This window comes from Cajanus cajan, chromosome 1, assembly GCF_000230855.2.
Source record: "Cajanus cajan strain Asha chromosome 1, NIPB_CcT2T_4, whole genome shotgun sequence".
Taxonomy (NCBI): domain Eukaryota; kingdom Viridiplantae; phylum Streptophyta; class Magnoliopsida; order Fabales; family Fabaceae; genus Cajanus; species Cajanus cajan.
Genome location: NC_138517.1, coordinates 62,184,031 through 62,207,829, shown reverse-complemented (window position 1 = coordinate 62,207,829; position 23,799 = coordinate 62,184,031). Strand labels below are relative to the sequence as shown.

The window sequence follows — 23,799 nt, the reverse complement described above, 5'->3', positions numbered from 1 at the left end:
GGGCTACCTTGAACTACCCTACCTATGACAAGGAGTTATATGCTTTAGTTCGTGCCCTTCAAACTTGGGAACATTATCTTGTGACCAAGGAATTTGTCATACATAGTGATCACGAATCACTTAAATACTTGAAGGGACAACATAAATTAAATAAAAGGCATGCAAAATGGGTTGAGTATTTAGAACAGTTCCCTTATGTCATCAAATACAAAAAGGGCTCTACTAATGTAGTAGCTGATGCTTTGTCAAGAAGACATGTTTTATTGAACACCCTAGGTTCTCAAATACTAGGGTTTGATGACATCAAGGAGTTGTATGAGAAAGACCTTGATTTTGCTAACTTTTATTCTTTATGTATTCAAAAACCTTACCAAGGTTACTATCTTTCTGAGGGGTTTCTTTTTAAAGAAAACAAACTTTGTATACCCCAAGGATCTATTCGAAAACTTTTGGTTAGGGAGAGCCATGAGGGTGGGCTCATGGGGCATTTTGGAATTGAGAAGACTCTTTCTCTTTTGAGAGAGAAATTCTTTTGGCCTCATATGAAAAGAGATGTCCAACGGTTTTGTAGTAGTTGCATTGCTTGTTTACAAGCAAAATCTACCACTAAACCTCATGGGCTATACACACCCTTGCCTATATCCTCTTCTCCTTGGGTAGACATTTCCATGGATTTTATCCTTGGTTTACCGCGAACCCAAAGAGGAAAGGATTCCATATTTGTGGTTGTGGACCGTTTTAGCAAAATGGCACACTTTATTCCATGCCACAAAGTGGATGATGCAAGTAACATTGCTAAGTTATTCTTTCAAGAGATTGTGAGACTCCATGGGTTACCCAAAACTATAGTCTCTGATAGAGATGTTAAGTTCTTAAGCCATTTTTGGAAAACTCTTTGGGCAAGGCTTGGAACTAAACTGCTATTTTCTACCACATGTCATCCCCAAACTGATGGGCAAACTGAGGTAGTAAATAGGTCTCTAGGGACTATGTTGAGGGCAATCCTCAAAGGCAATAAGAAGTCATGGGATGACTATCTTCCTCATGTGGAGTTTGCCTACAATAGGGTGGTTCACAAGACCACTAACATGTCTCCATTTGAGATTGTTTATGGCTTTAATCCTCTTACTCCATTGGATTTATTACCTCTTCCGGATGTTGCTTCCTTTATTCATAAAGAAGGCACATCTAGGGCTGAGTTTGTCAAGAAATTACATGAGAGGGTTAGAGATCATATTCAATCCCAAACCGAAAAATACCAAAAATACAATAATAAGGGTAGGAAGGAAGTTATCTTCAAGGAAGGTGACTGGGTTTGGCTACACCTTAGGAAGGATAGGTTTCCTTCCAAAAGAAAGTCCAAGCTTAGTCCTAGAGGAGATGGACCTTTCCAAATCCTTAGGAAAATCAATAACAATGCCTATGTTCTAGATCTCCCTTCTGAGTATGGTGTTAGTTCTAGTTTCAATGTTTCTGATCTTTCTTTGTTTACAGGACTAGCTACCCAAGAGGCGGACACTCTGGATTTGAGGTCAAATCCTCTTCAAGAGGGAGGGGATGATGGAGGAGGCCCATGGGCTAAGGGCCCAACTACTAGAGCAATGGCAAGAAGGATGCATGAAGAGTGGGCCCAAGCCCAAGAAAGGCCCATCACTTTATTTTGTTGGGTTTTAGCCCAAGCCCATTAGATTAGGGTTAGAATAGGATTGGGCCTTAGTGCCTTGTATTTCTTTTGGGCCTTGTATTTTCGGCCTTGTAGTATAGGATTTTCATTAGAGGTCATGTGAATTTAGAGGTAATTAGGTCACATGTTAATCTACATTAGCATGTAATTAGAAGCACATTTGGTGTGCATTTCGGCCATGTGCAACACATGCACATGGTGTGATCCGAAATGCAACTCAAATGGCCTCCTAATTACATGCCAAATGAGAGCACATGGAGTGGGTGGCCGGTTGGCACCAAAATTTGAATTTAGAATTCAAATTTTGGCGCCTAGAGTTAAGTTAACCATACCATGGTTTTACTTAACTCTAGGTGAACCCAACTTAAACCCTTAACCTAATTTCTACTATAAATTCCTTTATGGCCGGATTGTGTAATCACTTTTGGATGATATATTGATGAGATTTCTTTCCATAGAAATTGCCTATCCGAAAGTCACCCTCCCTAACTCTACCCTACTTGAGATCCTCTCCTTGTAGAGCTAGGAAATTCTTCCTTCTTCCGGACTTAGCTAGACGCAAGCTAGAGTCACATTGGTGCTTCTTGGAGCTTCCATTCCTTGTCAATCTTCCAAGGAACCGAGGAGCATTGAGGGAATTCTTGAGGATTTCCAAGTGGAACCTCATCATGCAGGATGGGACTTCAAATCGTGGTTGCAAGGACCATACAAAGTCACGAAAGTCATCATCTTCCACAAATCGAAAAGGAAGCTCAGACTTCACAAACATCTTCACCAACTTCATTCGAGATGCATTTTGGTCAAATTTAGAAATAGTTGGCGAAGGGCCAACACTAACCCCTTCTATAGTTGATGATGAAAGTTTTTGCCTCTTGAATACTTCTCTATTAGGATTTTCTTTGCAACTCATCAAATGATTCCTCATGCCACTTATCCCAGCCAAATATTTAATCAAATCTCCACAGTAATTGCATTTAGCCTTCTTCTCAGAATAAGGTTTTTGTTTAGTAAAATGTTCCCACATGTTTGTGTTGAAGATTGAAGAATCTACATCTGGAAGATGTTCCCTAGAAGTTTTAGTTTTGATGTTTTGTTCATGTTGCTTTTTATTTTAAGCCTATGTCAAAAGGATAATGTATTGATTGTTTAAAAGATTAGGCTTGTATGTGTTTGTTTGTTATGTGTTAAAAATTAGTAATTAACATGAAGGTGAAAATATCATAATACTCATTTTTCTTATTTCATTCATTGTTGAGAACATGAAGTATTAATTTACTGAGTGTTTGAGACTTTAAATGAAAACTTGAAAACATCAGAAATTTTCTGAGTTAAGGAATAGATTACCTGAACTGGTAATAGATTACCTGACTCATGTTGAAAAACTGATTGATACTGGAATAATCGATTACCATGTGTGGTAATAGATTACCAAACTGATTCTGATGATTTCAAGAGGAAAAAGGATCGTGTTAATCGATTATCTCTTTAAAGTAATCGATTACCTCTGTTCCAAATGTGAGTTTTGTGTTATTTTGGCATCGTGTTAATCGATTACCATGTTAGGTAATAGATTAAAACAGGAGCTGAAACAATTAGTTCAGTTATTCTAACTCGTGGTAATAGATTACCATCACAGGTAATAGATTATCTCTGTTATGAATATAACTGAAATAACTGTTTCCTTGCACATGAAAATTGTCTTTAAATAAGATTAAAACTGAAGTTTTTTTAACAAGAAAAAAGAAGAGAAAAGAGAGAATTTTCACACACGGAAAGAAGTTTTTTTTGAATACACATTACTGCAAAAGAGAAAAAGATTTTCTGAAAAAGAAAGAAAGATCATATCTGCTGAAAATCAACTTTTGGAAAAAGAAGTGTGCAAGATCAATTCAAGAAGATGAAGTTCATATAGAAAATTCATTCTAAACTGGTTTACGTTGTTGAAGATCATATCTACACGAACAGGTGTACTCGTTTCTGATCTTTTATTGTTTGGATGGTTTTAACTCTTGAGATTAGAGAATCTCTGGAAGAGTTGTGTAAAGAGAAATCTTGAGATAGGTTTTTCTCAAGTAGGATATTGTGGGATCAATATTCTTGGGTTATATGTTTCTTGTGGAGTCAAGAAATGGTTTGTTAATCTTGTGGGTGTCAAGATTTGCTTGTTAAATTCATTGATTGGATATTGCTTGTGCAGGGTGCTTGTAAAGAATATCAATAGTGGATTTGACTGGATTTAGAGGTGTATCTAAATCTGAAACTGGATGTAGGCCTTTGGATGGCTGAACCAGTATATATCTTGGTGCATGATTTTCTTAACCCTTACACTCTTTACATTCTGTATAAGTTTCTTGATTAATGTTGATGAAGAAAAACATTATCTGCAGAAACTGAACTTTAAAGATTCTTGGTAATTGATAAATTCAATCTTTACATATCTTGTTATTCAAATCTTGTTGGATAAGCTGTGCATTTATAACTCTGAATTACCTTTTATGTTTAAAGGTTTGTTTTAAATCAAGATTTGTTTGGTAAAGATTTAGAAAGCAAAGAAGAAAAGGAAAAATAACATAGAATCTATTCAACCCCCCCTTCTAGATTCTAACCGTAGGGACCAACAATTGGTACCAGAGCTGTATCTTGTAAAACATTCAAGACTAGATCTTTAGAAAGGTTAGATGGCTGGTAATCAATTACCGTTTGCTGAAGGTGCTTCTATAAACAGACCCCCATTGTTTTGTGGAGATAACTATCCCTTTTGGAAAGTTAGAATGAAAATTTTCATGGAATCTGTTCGTAGAAATATTTGGCAGGCTGTAATCACAGATTACAAAATACCCACTAAGATAGAGGGAGGAAAAGAAATTGAGAAACCATATGATAGCTGGGATCAAAGTGAAATTAGAAGAGCAGAGAATGATGCAAAAGCTTTAAATATCATACATTCTGCACTAAATTCTGATGAATTTTTTAGAATTTCAGCTTGTTCTACAGCAAAGGAAGCTTGGGATTTAATCCAAGTAACACATGAAGGAACTCCAGAAGTGAGAAGAGCTAGAAAGAACACACTCATTCAGGAATATGAAACCTTCAGAATGAATCAAGGTGAAACTGTCATGGATATGCAAAAGAGGTTCATTCACATAATAAATCACCTAAAAGGATTAGGGAAAGACTTCGTGGAAGAAGAAGTAAATGTCAAAATCCTGAAGTCACTAAACAGAAGATGGCAACCAACTGTCACAGCAATTACAGAGTCAAAGAACTTAGCTCAGATGACAAGTGCTGAGTTATTTGGAAAGCTAAGAGAATATGAGATGGATCTGTCAAGGATTGCTGATGAAGAACAAAAAGATAAAAAGGCAAAAGGTCTGGCCTTAAAGGTAAAAGAATCCTCAAGTGATGAAGAGGATAGCAGCAATGAAAGTTCTGAACAAGAAGAATTAAATCTAATGGTGAAGAATTTCAGAAAATTCATGAGAAGGAAGAACAACAATAAGAGATTCTCTAGTCAGAAGAAATCCTTCAAGAAGAATGAAAACTCATCTCCAAAGTTCAAATGTTTTGAATGTGGAAAAGCTGGACACATGAGAGCTGACTGTCCAAGCCTGAAAAAGAATGAGGAGACGAAACAAAAGTTCAGATCAAAGAAAAAGAAAGCATACATAGCATGGGAAGAGAATGCCTCAACAACTTCAAGTGATAGTGATGAGGATCAGGAAGCAAATCTCTGTCTCATGACCAAACATAATTCAGATTATGAGGTATATGATTCTGACTCATCTATTGACTCGTATGATGAATTGCAAAATGCATTTGCTGAACTGTATGCTGAAGCAAAGAAATTAGAAAAATCAAATAATGTTTACAAAAAGAAAATGACACACATGAGAGATAAAATTTCTGATTTAGAGAATGATAACAGGAAACTACTTTCAGATATCTCTAAACTAAAGTCACCATGTGAGAACTGTGAAACATTGTATGCTGCATTAAAAGCAAAGGATAAAGAAAAACAGAATATTAATGTTATGAAATCCATTAATTCCCACTCATGTAACTATTGTATGAAATCTGGTCATAACTACTACAGATGCATGATAAGGAAATTTGGCATTCCTAGTGGAAAACATAAATGGATTAAGAAATTAGATTATGTACTCACTGATTCTCCAGGACCCAAGATCCATTGGGTACCAAAATCAAATTGAATAACTTGTGTTGCAGGTGTGCTTGAGAGCAAAGCAATCAATGTGGTACTTAGACAGCGGCTGCTCAAGACACATGACAGGAGATAAAAGCAAATTTATCTCATTACAGGAAAAAGAAGGAGGATCTGTAACATATGGAGATAACAACAAAGGCAGAATACTAGGCTCAGGCAGTGTTGGTAACAATTCCAATACTCTCATTGAAAATGTCCTGTATGTAGAAGGTCTCAAATATAACCTGCTTAGTATTAGCCAGCTTTGTGACAAAAATTACAATATCTCTTTTAATAATCAATGCTGTATGGTTTGTGATAAGGAATCAAATGAAGTCCTGCTTATAGGAAAAAGAGTCAATAACATATACATCTTAGACTTAGAGCATTCATCATCCAATTCTTGTCTCACATCACATGATAATGTAACATGGTTATGGCATAGACGCATTGCACATATAAATGCAGATCAGTTAAATAGACTTGCATCTAAAGATCTTGTTAGTGGTCTTCCAAAGATCAAGTTCTCTAAACAAGGACTTTGTGATGCATGTCAAAAGGGAAAGCAGACTAGAGCTTCTTTTAAATCAAAGAAAGTTATGTCAACCTCTAGACCGCTGGAACTTTTGCACATGGATCTCTTTGGACCATCAAGAACCAAAAGTCTAGGTGGAAACACTTATGCTTTAGTTCTCATTGATGACTACTCCAGATTCACATGGGTTGCATTTATATCCCATAAAGACAATGCTTTTAAAGCCTTTAGAATCATTTCAAAAAAAATTCAGAATGAAAAGGACTTGAAAATTAAATCTTTGCGAAGTGATCATGGTGGTGAATTTCAAAATGAATCTTTTCAAACTTTTTGTGAAGAAAATGGTATTAATCACAATTTTTCTGTCCCTAGAACTCCTCAACAAAATGGAGTTGTAGAGAGGAAAAATAGATCTCTAATAGAGCTAGCAAGAGCCATGTTAAATGAAAATGGTTTACCAAAATACTTTTGGGCTGATGCAGTAAACACTGCATGCTATGTTCTAAATAGAATCTTGATTAGACCTATTTTAAAGAAAACACCATATGAGCTTTACAAAGGAAGAAAGCCTGACATTTCACATTTTAAAGTGTTTGGCTGTAAGTGTTTTGTTCTGAATAATGGAAAAGACACTCTTGGAAAATTTGATGCTAAGGCTGATGAAGGAGTTTTTATTGGATATTCTGCAATTAGCAAAGCATATAGAGTCTTTAACAAAAGTACCTTATCTGTTGAAGAATCTATACATGTTACCTTTGATGAAACTAACATCCTTGAAAAAGGAAAATCTCTTAATGATGAAGATGAGACAGGTGACAGTATTACACAAGAAGAAGAAAAACTGGAACTACAGCAGAAAACACCATCTGAAGACACATCACTACCCAAAGAATGGAGGAAACCCAAAGATCTATCTCTGGATAACATTCTTGGAGATATAAATAAGGGAGTTTTTACTAGACACTCTTTCAATCTTCTAAGTGATGATATGGCATTTGTTTCTCAAATTGAACCATTATGTGTGGAACATGCATTAAAAGATGAATTCTGGATAATGGCCATGCATGATGAACTGAATCAATTCAAAAGAAATGATGTTTGGATTTTAGTTCCTTTCAATAAGAATATGAATGTCATTGGTACAAAATGGGTTTTCAGAAACAAACTAAATGAAGAAGGTGTTATAGTTAAAAATAAAGCTAGATTAGTAGCCAAAGGATACAATCAACAGGAAGGTATAGACTTTGGTGAAACATATGCTCCAGTTGCTAGATTAGAAGCTGTTAGGCTTTTACTTGCATTTGCTTGTGTGTTTGATTTCAAACTATATCAAATGGATGTGAAAAGTGCATTTTTAAATGGTTTAATTGATGAAGAAGTTTATGTAGATCAACCACCTGGTTTTGTTGACTGCAAATTACCTAAGCATGTTTACAAGCTCAAGAAAGCTTTGTATGGACTGAAACAAGCTCCAAGGAAATGGTATGAAAGGCTAAGTAAGTTTCTACTAACTCATGACTTTCAAAGAGGTAATGTTGATAAAACTCTTTTCATAAAGAGAAAATCAAAAGATATTCTGCTGATTCAGATTTATGTTGATGATATAATATTTGGATCAACTAACCAATCTCTTTGTGAAGAATTTGTTTCCAATATGCAGAAGGAGTTTGATATGTCTATGATGGGAGAATTAAGCTTCTTCCTAGGACTACAAGTCAAACAAATGGAAAATGGAATTTTTCTACATCAAACTAAATATAGCAAAGAACTGTTAAAGAAATTTGATATGGAGAATTGTAAGATATCAAATACTCCTATGTCTACTAATTGTTATCTAGATAGTGATATTGCAGGAAAAGATGTTGAAGAATCAATGTATAGAGGGATCATTGGATCTCTTCTGTATCTAACAGCTAGCAGACCTGACATCATGTACAGTGTATGTGTATGTGCTAGATTCCAATCAAAACCAAAGGAATCACATCTGAAGGCTGTAAAGAAAATACTGAAGTATTTGAAAGGCACAATCAATGTTGGATTGTGGTATCCTAAAGGTACTTCTCCATCTTTAACTGGTTACTCTGACTCCGATTTTGCTGGTTGTAAATTGGATAGGAAAAGTACAAGTGGAACGTGCCACACGTTTGGAGAATGTCTCATATCGTGGCAGAGCAAGAAACAAGCTTGTGTAGCACTCTCAACTGCTGAAGCTGAGTATATAGCTGCTGGAAGCTGCTGTGCTCAGTCAATTTGGTTTAAACATCAACTTCAAGACTTTGGTTTGAAGATTGATCACATACCACTGAAGTGTGACAACACAAGTGCAATTAACATTTCAAGGAATCCTATTCTACACTCAAGAACTAAGCACATTGAAGTTAGACATCACTTTATCAGAGATCATGTAGAGAAAGGAGACTGTGACATCAAATTCATAATGTCAGAAGATCAACTTGCTGACATCTTTACAAAGCCTCTACCAAAGGAAAGATTTTTCAAGCTAAGAACCAATCTTGGTATCATTAGTGAGTCCAATCTATCCTAAATCTCATAATTAAAGTATGATTGTGTGAATATGCATGAAATTGCTAAGCACTTATAGGTTTAAACTTGATGTATGTGCACTCATAATAGGAAATCACACAAAACACAGTATGCCCTGTATCTGCACACATTTCTCTGTGATAATCGATTACCTATCGGGTTAATCGATTACCATTGGAAGAAATGAAGAAATTGCTGAAAAATCAACAGCAGTAATCGATTATCAATTTTCAGTAATCGACTACCTCTGCTACTTTGATGCAATTTCTGATGCATACCCACTGTGATAATCGATTACCATGCGGGTTAATCGATTACCACTCACTCACTTGCATAATTACCCTGTTTCAGTTGCGAGATAATCGATTACCAACTGGGTTAATCGATTACCTGACGCGAACCCCTGTTTTTTTTACTCAAAAACTCTCTTTAAATCTGTTTCGAATTCAAATTAATTCAAAACTCTCTCCATTTTTACTTCAAACTAAAACGAACGAAACCCCTGGTTCCCTTTTCTATCTCAAAATCTATTTCAAAACCTAACCCTAAGCCCCATTCATGGAAAGTCTTGGCAAAGGAAAGCGTGTAAAGCACATAGCCAACAGAGATTACCCTCGTCCTACTACTCAAGGTCAAGGTACATCTAAAAAGAAGAAACAAGAGTCCTCTCGTCCAGAACCTGAAGAAGAATATTCTCATTCGTGGTTCACAAGGAAGTCTCAAGAGGAAACTTTCAATGAGTCTTTTGCTTGCAAAGACATTGTGGCTCCAAAGGTACTCTACTCGTCTTGGCTTATAGAGCAAGGTTTTACATTTCCTACTCTGTTATCTAGTCAAGGAGTTAGCAAATTTGTTGGGTTAAGTGGACTGTACTACCCTGATCTTGTTAGGGTCTTTTACTCAAATTTGGGAAAAGATGAAAATGGTGCTTTGGTTTCAGAAGTTAAAGGAATAAAAGTTACTCTATCTGCTGATGTATTTTTGAAGATTGGTGGATTAACCAGAAATGGTATTAAACCTACCTTCAATGAATTAAAGATGAAAAATTTCTTAATAGATAAAGATACGTTTTTTATGAGTATGCTGAGGGATGTTTCAGCCTGGGAGGCTAATAAAGAATACAAAAGAAAAGAAAAGAGGAAAATTACATATAATGCTGGAGGTCTACGAATGGAAGATAGACTCCTACATTATGTAATTGTCTGGATTCTGGCAGCAAGGGGGAGCAATCACGCACAAATCAGTGAAGAAGATATGGCACTGCTCGCAGCTTTTAAGAACAACATTCAAGTTGATTGGGTATATGTGGTAGAAGACATAATGCTAAAGACAAGGAGGTTAATGGACTGCAAGTGTCCATATGCTGTGTTCATAAGCAAGGTATTGGTGTTCTATAAAGTTCCCTTAACTGGTGAAGCAAAAGAGGTCACCAGAGATGTTCATGATATCAAGGATAGAGCTCTGAAAATGATGAAGCTAGTGAAAACAGATGCTGGTTGGATAGCAAAGGAAGATGTTCCTACTGCTGAGACTACAGAGCCGTCTCAACCTGAAGTTCAAATTGAAGAAGAGGAAGGTGCTGAAGAGCCCAAGCCTCTTTCTACTTTTGAGCTATCTGTTCTGGCAAAGCTAGATGACATCAGAGAAACTCAGAGAAGAGATTATCAAGAGCTGAAGGCTTGTTTTGAATCTATATCTGAACGACTGGATGCGATGAACATACCCTACCCTGAAGAACTTTAGTTATGCATTACATTTTAGGCACTGCATTTTAATTTGTTCTGCATAAATACTGATTTATATTTCAGACTTAAAGTTTGTAATAGTTGTAGTATTTGTATGCTTCTGAACATTTTTAATGCTTATATGATGAAAGTCTTATTAAGTGCTTGTTGTTTTTGTTGCATAAGTATCATGTTATTTCTCTGTTTACTCTGTTTTTTTTGGTTTGGTTAAGCCAAACAGGGGGAGAAATTCATGAGAAACTGATTAAATGTTTATATGGTTGTTTATGTATTGTATAAGAAAGAAATGGAAATAGAACTGCATAATGCTTTGTATGGAAGTTTTTGTTCTAGACATATGCAGGTTCAAATTCAAGTTCAAATTTCAAACAAACAAGTGAAACAAAACAACATGATGATTGTGAAAGTCAACATGAAGAGTTTGGCTCATCAAAACCAAAAAGGGGGAGATTGTTGAAGATTGAAGAATCTACATCTGGAAGATGTTCCCTAGAAGTTTTAGTTTTGATGTTTTGTTCATGTTGCTTTTTATTTTAAGCCTATGTCAAAAGGATAATGTATTGATTGTTTAAAAGATTAGGCTTGTATGTGTTTGTTTGTTATGTGTTAAAAATTAGTAATTAACATGAAGGTGAAAATATCATAATACTCATTTTTCTTATTTCATTCATTGTTGAGAACATGAAGTATTAATTTACTGAGTGTTTGAGACTTTAAATGAAAACTTGAAAACATCAGAAATTTTCTGAGTTAAGGAATAGATTACCTGAACTGGTAATAGATTACCTGACTCATGTTGAAAAACTGATTGATACTGGAATAATCGATTACCATGTGTGGTAATAGATTACCAAACTGATTCTGATGATTTCAAGAGGAAAAAGGATCGTGTTAATCGATTATCTCTTTAAAGTAATCGATTACCTCTGTTCCAAATGTGAGTTTTGTGTTATTTTGGCATCGTGTTAATCGATTACCATGTTAGGTAATAGATTAAAACAGGAGCTGAAACAATTAGTTCAGTTATTCTAACTCGTGGTAATAGATTACCATCACAGGTAATAGATTATCTCTGTTATGAATATAACTGAAATAACTGTTTCCTTGCACATGAAAATTGTCTTTAAATAAGATTAAAACTGAAGTTTTTTTAACAAGAAAAAAGAAGAGAAAAGAGAGAATTTTCACACACGGAAAGAAGTTTTTTTTTGAATACACATTACTGCAAAAGAGAAAAAGATTTTCTGAAAAAGAAAGAAAGATCATATCTGCTGAAAATCAACTTTTGGAAAAAGAAGTGTGCAAGATCAATTCAAGAAGATGAAGTTCATATAGAAAATTCATTCTAAACTGGTTTACGTTGTTGAAGATCATATCTACACGAACAGGTGTACTCGTTTCTGATCTTTTATTGTTTGGATGGTTTTAACTCTTGAGATTAGAGAATCTCTGGAAGAGTTGTGTAAAGAGAAATCTTGAGATAGGTTTTTCTCAAGTAGGATATTGTGGGATCAATATTCTTGGGTTATATGTTTCTTGTGGAGTCAAGAAATGGTTTGTTAATCTTGTGGGTGTCAAGATTTGCTTGTTAAATTCATTGATTGGATATTGCTTGTGCAGGGTGCTTGTAAAGAATATCAATAGTGGATTTGACTGGATTTAGAGGTGTATCTAAATCTGAAACTGGATGTAGGCCTTTGGATGGCTGAACCAGTATATATCTTGGTGCATGATTTTCTTAACCCTTACACTCTTTACATTCTGTATAAGTTTCTTGATTAATGTTGATGAAGAAAAACATTATCTGCAGAAACTGAACTTTAAAGATTCTTGGTAATTGATAAATTCAATCTTTACATATCTTGTTATTCAAATCTTGTTGGATAAGCTGTGCATTTATAACTCTGAATTACCTTTTATGTTTAAAGGTTTGTTTTAAATCAAGATTTGTTTGGTAAAGATTTAGAAAGCAAAGAAGAAAAGGAAAAATAACATAGAATCTATTCAACCCCTCCTTCTAGATTCTAACCGTAGGGACCAACAGTTTGACCGACCTTTACTTTGCCTAGTCGATGATGAATCAATATAAGGGGGTACATCATTAATTCTAGAAACATCTGGTGTGAGAGTTTCTATGGTGTTTGGCAATGTAAATTCCATCTGATAACAAAAAACAAGGATGCAAGAAAAATATATTACTAATTACTACAATATAACACACAATATAAAGGAAAATATATTACCTTTTAATGTTTTGGGCTATATAGGCTAGGATCAAGACAACTTGTATAAAAAATTAATCATTTTTATACAAAAATATATTTTTTAAGAAAAATATATTATCATTTTTATATCGACTAACTTTCTGCTCATACATAAAAAAAAACCTTAATTAAACGCAAGCCAGTCAAAGCACAAACAGTGTCATGTTTCCAATACATCTTCAGTACCAGCTACAAAGACTCCAACTTCGCAAAATGAACCAACACCCTTTAACCAAAAAATACAGAAAAGGATACAATTTTTAAAATAAATTTCCACTCCACCAAAAAAAATAATTAAAGAGAAGAATATCATAGAACACTACCTTAAAATTGTGACATTTCAACAACTATTTAGATAATTATTGGGAATCAACAAAGGAATAAAAAAAAACAAATATTTTAGGGAAAAAGGGATACCCAGATGAAATTTTACATAGAAAAAGTGAACCTTTAAATTCAGATGCCTTCTCTGGAGTCAGGTAATCCCAAGTCTTCTCTAATGCTTTCCTAATCTTCAAATGGTTTCACCATCCAAATTAGCAGTCTACCACCCAAAAATCTGAACTAATAAACTGCAGTAACTGCTAAAGAATGTCATGATCACTCATTTTTCAAATTGAAATGAATGAGTGAACCTCAATGTAGCAGACACCATCTACATTCGTACTAGCTAGGAAAAGCAGATCTGCAAGGAAGAATCCATCTTGCTCAACCTGCGACAAAGAACAAAGTTGCACTTACAGTAAGTATCTGCATCATAAATTGAAACAGCCACAATGAAACCATCACAAGCAGTTCATGAAAACAAATTTCAGAGGTCCCCAGACTACACACATCTACAAACCAACCAAACTAACAAGTACAATTAAAAACTCAGATTCGCAAAAAAAGAATTGTTTAAAATGAGAAGAATAAGTTGATTTCCCCAATTGGTTTTCTTAAGAGCGATAAAAAAGATAAGTCTGAAAGAATATTTCAGCTTAGAAGGAAAATTGTTTCATAAAAAAAACTTCTATTCACTCAGAAACAGTCACTTTGATATACAAATAAAATATTGCATAAGTGTATATGAGCAAGATTTCCAACCACATTTCTCTATGGACTCTATCGATACTGCTGCAATCACATTCAAGCAAGAACAGAAAGGATAGATGAGACATAGGACACCATTTTATTCATATTTAATCACACAAAACTGGAAAAACCATTGTTATCTACTAACAGGTTAAAGATGATAAAAATGAATTTCTCCTAAATGTATTAAGGTAGCGTAGAAGGACAAATAGCATTATTTTGAACATGTGACTGTGAAGGAAGATTTCATTTTCGCATTTACCTTGCGGTGGGTGGTGGCTGGTGTGAGTGTGAGTTAGGGATTCCTAATAGCGTACAAGAGCCAACCCGTGCCGTGCGTGCTTTTATTTTTTAATTTGTAGTTACTTATAGTTAACCAAACTGTAACTTAAATAAGTTCATTTTTTTAAAATTGAATTAAAAAATAGTTTAATTCAGTTTTATTTTAAATAGTTTTAGTTTTTTAGTTTAAAATAATTCAGTTATTTAATAGTTTTAGTTTAGTTTAGTTAATTTTGCCCAGCCCTACCTCCAAGGCCGCCGACGCCAACCCGGTTGACCTCACCGAGAGTCCCCCGCCTGGGGGGTCGCCTAAAGTGGCCGTAGAAGAGGTCGCTCATGGTGCATAGGTTTGTGTAGTTACCTTTTGATTCTTGTGGTAACCGGGATCACGACGGGATGACGCTAACATTTATTTTTTTATGGAGCCGCCACCAATATTTTATTTTAAGGGAAAAACATTGGAAAACCCTTTAAAATATAATCTTTAAAATTAAAGTTGGGTTCGGGAGTCGATTACGTGTAGGGAAGGTATTAGCACCCTACAACGCATGTAAAAACAGTACTTTTAATTAATTGCGCAAAATTATATGAATTTATAAATATTTAATTTTCTCCTCAAAATGTATGTGAAATATAAATTTTTTTTAATATGAGATGCCCCTTTTTTGTATTTTTATGAGAAAACTATAGGGATTTGGGTTAGCAAATGACTAATCAATAAACCATTCCAATAACATGAAAGATAGAATTGCTATTCAATCAATGTTATTGACTTTTATTTGTTGATACTAAATTATACTTATTATATTAACTTTTATGATTTACATGATATTAAAGGGTAGAAGTGCTACTCAATCAATATCATTAACCATAAAAAATAAGTGTACGTAAGGAAAATTACGTTTATATTTTTTATTTAAAGAAATAGATTTTGCACAAGGATCCAAGTTAGCAAATGGCTAATCAATAAATCCCTCCAATAACGTTAAAAATAGAAATGCTATTTAATTAACGTTATTAGTTGCAACAAATCTTTACTCTTTAGAAAGAAATTTCATACAAGAGAGTTTAAGCTAGCAAATGACTAGTCATTAAACCCCAGGACCTAATAATGTTAAAGATAAAAATGTTATTCAATTAACATTATTATTGGTCGTATATTAAATATTTTTTAAATAATAATCTTAAAGGCAACAAATTGTATTCACTATGTACAAACAATAAACAAAAATAAATAAACAAACAAACAAAAATAAAATAATAATAATAAATAAAAAAATAAATAATTAAAAGAAAAATTAAGAGAAGAAACGATACCAAATGAGTTGAATCTTTGAATATGATGATCAAGAAGGTACTTTTTGGCTACCTTTCACACTACAGAAGTATCTCACAGATCTTAAGAAATACAAAAGAGAGGGGGAAGAGAGAGAAAAAAAAAATTTCGAGCTCTGAAGAGTAATGGACGAAATTTTTCGGGGGCCTGAAAACTGTGCCCCAGACGTCTATTTATAGACGTCAGACCTGACTCAGAACGGCTCGTTCCAAAATTGGAACGGCCCGTTCTGAAAATGGACGTTATTTGTTAAATGTGAATCTGGAACGGCCCGTTCTAAATTCAAAACGGCCCGTTCTTAACGCGCAACGGCCGTTCTGAATTTCGGAACGGCCCGTTCCAGATAAGGAATTTAGGTCCTTGTTAGTCACTTAGAACGGCCCGTTCCAAAAAAATAACTGCCCGTTCTAAGATCAAAACGCCCTGCTCTAGGTTAGGGTTGTAGGCCTTTCTGCTGACTTGGAACGGCCCGTTCCCATTTCAGAACGGCCCGTTCTCAATTAGGTTTGTGGTGTCTTTTTGTAACTTGGAACAGTCCGTTCTGGGCTACTTCACTTTTTTTTTTTTTTTTTTTTTTTTTTTTTTTTTAACTTTCTGGTTGTCATAGGGTGTTGCCTCTATACTTTGGAAATTCATTCTCTTCATGGTAGATGTGCATTTCATTGTTTTTGTGAATCCGGATAAAATTGATTATTCACAGTTGCCCCTCTTTACTTATTTCTTATTAAATAATCTAAATAAGCTAATTTAGATCATTTGTGATAAGAAATAAATAAAGATGTGAATTAATTTTATCCAACTACCCAAGACATAGCTCCTATTGTTGATGGAGTAAGTTCTTGAAAGATTCAATGCTTTTGCTTGAACAGTCCAATGCTAGGATATTGTTTTGGGATCATCAAGTGCTAGTGCTGGATCAATCGAATGTTAATGTTGAATGTTTGTGCTAGAGGGGTTGAATGCTTGTGCTTGATCAATCGAATGCCAATGTTGAAGTGGTTGAATGCTTGTGCTTGATCAACCAAATATTTGTGCTTGATGGAATGGTCGAATGCTTGTGCTGGATCGACTGAATGCTTATGCTGAAATAGTTGAATGCTTGTTCTTGATGAACTGAATATTTGTGTTTGATGGAGTGATCGAATGCTTGTGCTGGATCGACTGAATGTTGGTACGAATTCAATCAAATGCTGGTGCTGGATTGATTGAATGTTGATGGACTGAATGTTAATGCTGGAGTGGTTGAATGCTTGTGCTGTATCGACCGATTGTTGGTGCCAATTCAGTCAAATGCTGGTGCTGGGTTGATTGAATGTTGATATTGGATCGACCAAATGCTTGTGCTGAATTGGTCGATGGATCGCGCCAGGTAAATACTGGGTTTATGCAAAAGAAATGGTAACTTGTGCCAGGTAAGTACTGAGCTTATATAGAAGAAAAATGCAACCTATTCCAGGTAGATACTGGGCTTATACAAAAGAAAAATATAACTTGTGCCAGGTAAGTACCGGACTTAAAAAGAAAAATATAACTGGTGCCAGGTAAATATTGGGCTTAAATAGAAAGTCAAATGTGAAGTAGGTGCTTATCCTAAAACTCTACGTCATAAGTTATAAGAAGCAAGAGACGCAAATGAAATGTGATGCAAAATGTTTATGAGTCACAACTTTCAAGACTTAAACTTTTGTTTATTTTCTTTTTTTGTTTTTGCTTTAGCTTTATTTTTCAGAAATTCCTCATCGTGATACACAGCCAGGGATCATGGATGAGTGAGGCCTTTGAACGCTCTTTGACTTGAATGACAGTTGGTTATTCCTTTGGGTTACCCTTAAGCTGTTGTAAGTACTTGTGAGTTGAGACAACGTTATTTTGTTGGTTGCGCTTTTTCCAGAAATTATCAAGCATACTGTGGCTTTTAAAACTCATAAAAATAATTTGTAATGCCTTGAATTTTCCTTTTTTATATGTAACATGCATTTCCTTTCAGTATATTATCATAAAATGCAAAAAGAATTGGCAACAAAGAGATAGGATAATCTTATTTAAAAGAGTAAGAATGTGTTTACAAAAGAAGTCATTGTATGACAAGAATGATAAATATGTACAATGGTAACAATAGGAGGTCTCTGTTATGTGGGTGACACTTTCTAGATGAACAATGCTAGTACTGCAGTTCAAAAATCTTGATTGCTCGCTAATAAACTTTAGAGGATAATTCAATGCATTTTGCCCCAGTTTTTAGCTCTGCCATGGCTTGCCCCAATTGATACCTCAAAAATTGCATGATACTTATATGCTAGATTGCCTTTTTTTTTTTGCCCTAATTTTTGCCTAGATTGCTCTTTCGAGTTTTCAACCTAGCGGGTCGCTCTAACTTTTGCCTAGATCGCCCTTTCGGGTTTTCAATCTATCGAGCATTTTTATTTTTATTTTTATTTTCATATATATTTTTTTTAGGCATAATATTTTTTTACTGTATCTGAATTTACAGGATGTAGGAGATCTTTACCATCCATATTTGTGAGGATCAAAGCTCCCCCAGAGAAAACCTTTTTAACTACAAAAGGTCCTTCATAATTTGGTGCCCATTTACCAAGACGATCTTTTTGAACTTGTAGAATTTTCTTAAGCACTAGGTCTCCTTCTCGAAACTCTCTAGGGTGTACTTTCTTTTAAAACGCCTTCTTCAATCTTTTTTGGTATAATTGGCCATGACAAATTGCATTCAACCTTTTCTCCTCAATGAGATTTAGTTGATCCAAACGGGTTTGGACCCATTCTGCTTCTTCTAATTTAGCTTCCATCAATACTCTTAAAGATGGAATTTCAACCTCGATTGGAAGGATTGCTTCCATTCCATAAACTAAGGAAAACGGGGTTGCCCCAGTTGAGGTTCAAACTGAGGTACGATATCCATGTAAGGCAAAAGGGTAACATCTCGTGCCAATCTTTGTATGTCACCACCATTTTCTGAATGATCTTCTTGATGTTCTTGTTTGCTGCTTCAACTGCCCCATTCATCTTTGGGCGGTATGGAGAAGAATTTTGGTGCTGAATTTTAAAGTCAACACATAACTCCATCATCATCCTGTTGTTCAAGTTTGTTCCATTATCAGTAATGATTCTGCTTGGCACACCATAACGACAAATTAATTCCCTTTTGATGAACTTTACAACCACATTTCGAGTCACATGGGCATATGAAGCGGCTTCAACCCATTTGGTGAAATAGTCAATAGCAACCAGAATGAAGCGATGTCCATTTGACGCTTTCGGCTCAATAGGGCCAATAACAGCCATTCCCCACATCGAAAATGGCCAAGGTGATGATAAAACATTAAGGGAAGTTGGCGGAGCATTGATGTTATCAGCATATGTCTGGCACTTATGACATTTCTTCACGTATTTAAAGCAATCATTCTCCATGGTTAACCAATAATAACCAGCCCTTAAGATTTTCCTTGCCATGGCATGCCCGTTGGTATGAGTGCCAAAAGAGCTTTCATGAACTTCTTTGATAATCTGTTGAGCTTCAACTGCATCTACACATCTAAGCAAAACCATATCATGATTTCTCTTATACAACACCTCTCCATTTAGAAAGAAACTCATGGCTAGTCTTCTCAAAGTTCTCTTGTCATTCTCTGAAGCATTTGGTGGATATTGTCTACTTTTGATATACTCCTTAATATCATAGTACCAAGGATTTCCATCTGGCTCTTCTTCCACTGACTGACAATATACAGGTTGGTCACGACATTGAATCTTTATAAGTGGCATATCTTCATCATTACTCAACGTGAACATAGATGACAAGGTGACTAGTGCATCTGCCAATTGGTTATCCTCTCGAGGGATGTGATTAAAAGTGATTTTCTCAAATTTCCTTATCAATTCCTTAATGTAAGCTTGGTAAGGAATTAATTTTGCGTCTCTAGTTTCCCACTCCTCTTTTAACTGATGAATAACCAAGGCTGAATCACCGTATACCTCAAGTATTTTGGCTTTTGCTTCTATAGCTGCTTGTATCCCTAGAGTACATGCTTCATATTCTGCTATATTATTGGTGCAATAAAAACACAACCTAGCCGTGATAGGAGTATTTTTTTTTTCTGGGGAAATGAGTATAGCTCCAATTCCATGCCCCAACATGTTGGAAGCACCGTCGAACAACATGATCCATTTATCTTCTTGTGGTGACCTTTCTCCATTAAATAGTGCCATTATGTTCTCATCTGGGAATTCACACTGCATTGATCGATAGTCGTCTATAGGCTGATGTGCTAGATAATCTGCCAAAGCACTTCCTTTAATTGCCTTCTGGGTCATGTAAGTGATGTCATATTCTGATAAGAGAACTTGCCATTGAGCAATCCTTCCTGTGAGAGCGGGTTTTTCAAAGATGTACTTGATTGGGTCCATTTTAGACACCAACCATGTTGTATGACTAAGCATATATTGTCTTAGACGATGAGCTGCCCATGCCAAGGCACAACAGGTTCGCTCCAACAATGAATATCGGATCTCATAATCGGTGAATTTCTTACTCAAATAATAGACAGCTTGCTCTCTTCTTCCAGAATCATCATGTTGGCCTAAGACACAACCCATAGACCCATCAAGCACTGTTAGATACATAATGAGAGGCCTTCCAGGGACTGGTGGCACTAAAATTGGCGGCCTCTGTAGATATTGTTTTATTCTGTCAAAGGCTGCTTGGCAATCATCATTCCACTTCATTGGTTGATTTTTACGTAACAATTTGAAAATGGGTTCACAAGTCGCTGTTAATTGAGATATGAATCGGGCAATGTAATTCAATCTTCCCAAGAAACCTTGAACTTCTCTTTCTGTGCTAGGCGGTGGCATCTCAAGAATTGCTCGAACCTTGTCGGGATCCACTTCTATCCCTTTTTGACTGACTATAAATCCCAACAATTTACCAGATTTCACGCCAAAAGTACACTTCGATGGATTTAGCCTCAACTTAAACTTTCTTAGCCGCTCAAACAATTTCTTCATATGGATCACATGATCTTCTTCTTTTCTTGATTTTGCGATCATGTCATCCACATAGACCTCAATCTCGTTATGTATCATGTCATGAAACAAAGTCACCATTGCCCTCTGATATGTTGCCCCAACATTTTTTAGCCCAAATGGCATAACCTTGTAGCAAAATGTGCCCCACGGTGTGATAAATGTCGTTTTCCCTGTCCTCCTCAGCCATCTTGATTTGGTTATATCCTGAGTATCCATCCATGAAAGAAAGAATGAATGTTGAGCTGTGTTATCTACTAACACATCAATGTGAGGTAGTGGAAAATCATCCTTCGAACTGGCTCTATTTAAATCTCGATAATCCACACACATACAAACTTTCCCATCTTTCTTAGTAATTGGTACTATATTGGCAACCCATTGCGGATATTTGGCAACAGCTAGAAATCCTGCGTCAAATTACAAGATGGGAGGACATTCTGGCTTCAACGGTAGCTTGTGTTCCACTATGCTAGTATCAAGCCCTGGCATATCCTGATACGACCAAGCGAAGTCATCCTTGTAATCATGTAAAAGCCTTATCAACTTATTACGTTCAGCTTCTTTCATGAGCGTGCCAATCTTGACTTCTTTCTTTTCCTCTTCGTCACCCAAATTAATTGTCTCAGTTAGCTCTTCATGTGGTTGAATCTCTTTGACCTCTTGTGCCACTAATCTTAATAACTCAGGGGAAGGCTCTAAGTCATCCTCTATTTCCTCACAAGTTTGATTAACGGGACAATCAAAATTATTTGATTCAACACTAGCATTGTCACTTTCAAGCGAATTTTTCTCAAATCTGCATTATTTAAAGTTAGGATAAGATTGATAAAGAGATTAAGGAGAAAGGAAAAGGCAAGAGATGAAAGAAGAATGAATGCATTTATTTAATATTGAAAGGAAATACATGAGCCCTTATTCAATGAAATAAATCTTAAAGCCTTGGGCAGAGCAATAAGATTAGCATTACAAGAAAATTACTCTAAATTTGAATTAAAAACAACAGGCAGCTTGACAATCTCCCAATTATTAAGCTCCATGTTCGGTGGACAAGCGCGAACCAGACTAGCCTGTTCGTCCTCATGAAAGTCTTGCTCAACAACAGCTATTAAGTTTGGAAACTTGAACCCGGCACTCCAAAAGCTTTCTCGTAGATCACAGATGGGGACCCCATCAATCCTTGCCTCCCTATTTTCTAGCCTGGCTAGCCTCCTTTCTCTTTTCTCATACACAACCTACCATTTATCAGCTTTTGAGGGTTTGTAGCCCAAACCAAATCGATCTTTATTATCTATCAATTCAAGGAATTGGCTTGGTCCTTGTGCATCTCTTCCTAGTCCGCAACCATGTTGATATCCACTCCCTAACATGGTTTTAGCTACCATCATGGAGGCACCAGATGGTTGTGGCTTCACGATGTTCTTTCCATAACTTACATTTGCAATTTCAAGCCCTTGAAATGAAGTCTCCAAAGCTTCTTCAGCAACTTCAATATAAGGAGTGGATGAAGGTTTACTAACCAATAGGTCTTCTTCAGCCAATATGATGATTAACTTGTCATCCACAATAAATTTCAGCTTTTGGTGAAGTGTGGAGGGTACAACCCTTGCACAATGAATCCACGGTCTTCCCAAAAGGCAACTGTAAGCTGGTGCAATGTCCATCACATGAAATACTACCTCAAAAGTAACGGGACCAATTTGGATAGGTAAGCTTATCTCGCCGATCACTTCTCTACGAGACCCATCAAAAGCTCTCGCTATCATAGTGCTTGGCCTAATGTATGATCCATCGAAAGGAAGTTTTGCCAATGTTGCTTTTGGCATCACATTCAACGAAGAACCGTTGTCAACCAAAACTCTTGCCAAGATATGGTCCGTGCATTTTACTAATATATGCAAAGCTTTATTGTGCCCTGCTCCTTCCTTTGGTATCTCATCATCAATAAAGGTAAGGTAGTTATTGGCAGTGATGTTTCCAACAATACCTTCTAATTTCTCCTCAGAAATGTCATGAACGACATGCGCTTCATTCAATATCTTCAGCAATATTCTTCTATGGGATTCAGAATTCATCATCAATGACAAAAGTGATATTCTGGCAGGGATTCGGTTCAACTGACCAATCACCGTGTACTCACTTTGTCGTATGAGTTTTAGAAACTCATGTGCCTCTTCGTCGGAGACTTCCTTTTTCTCCTCTTCTCGCTCTTTGATTATCCTTTCATCCACTACTTCCTTCTCTTTCTCGTGACTCTTCTCTACCTCTTTAGCTTGTTTGATTTTCAACTCTTCAGGAGTGTAAATTCGACCACTTCGAGTCATTCCACCAACCCCAGCAACATTTGTAATGTCGGTGGTTTCTAATCCCTCTTTAGAGACATCAATGCAAACCTTTGCACCATATCTCCATGGCACTGCTTTGTTATCTCTGTAGGGAAAAGCTTTTGGTACTTGTATTGTGATAGGCTTTGGTCTGTCAACATTCAAAATGTTCGTACCCCTGGTATAATGGACAACCAGGGGTTTTGGGCAACCTACATTTGAATCCACAGCGCACACATGACTTTCAAAACAGCCGACCTGTATAAGTTGCTTATCCATTAAATCTTGTAGAATTTGTTTAAACTCATCACATTCATCAATCTTGTGACTCTTACCAGGATGCAATCCACACCCCTCCTGTTTACCATAACTTCCTTCCAACATTCCAAACTTACACATCTCTTCAAAAATGAGGTTCAAGGGAGTTTTGACATCCTTCACTCTCCTTATCATGAGCTGATCTTTATTCTCCTCAATAGAATTAACTTACACATGCCCTGGTAGAGGATTGTTCCCGATATTAGGATTATCCTCTTTGAAGTTTAACCATCCGGCCTTAATCAAGCTTTGTACCTTAAATTTTAAAGCTCTACAATTCTCGAAGGAGTGACCAATAGCTCCTGCATGATAATCACATTTAGAATTAGCATCGTACCCCCTAGGATATGGTGGTTCCACGGGCTTCATCGGGCAAGGTACTACTAAGGAATTTTGTAGTAGGAGACGGAACAACTCAGTATAGGACATAGGGATAGGGTCAAACTCAA

At 35.9% G+C, this 23,799-nt stretch overlaps 1 protein-coding gene across 1 annotated transcript; it reads right to left on the bottom strand.

Moving 5' to 3' along the window:
* Positions 1-21,128: 21,128 nt before the first annotated feature.
* Positions 21,129-23,431, bottom strand: LOC145955184 (uncharacterized). The gene is made up of 3 exons (XM_083069892.1): positions 22,091-23,431; positions 21,690-21,943; positions 21,129-21,507 (listed from the first exon to the last, which is right to left on the bottom strand). The coding sequence occupies exons 1-3, from the start codon at positions 23,429-23,431 to the stop codon at positions 21,129-21,131; spliced, it is 1,974 nt and encodes a 657-aa protein (XP_082926018.1).
* Between the last annotated feature and the right edge of the window lie 368 nt (positions 23,432-23,799).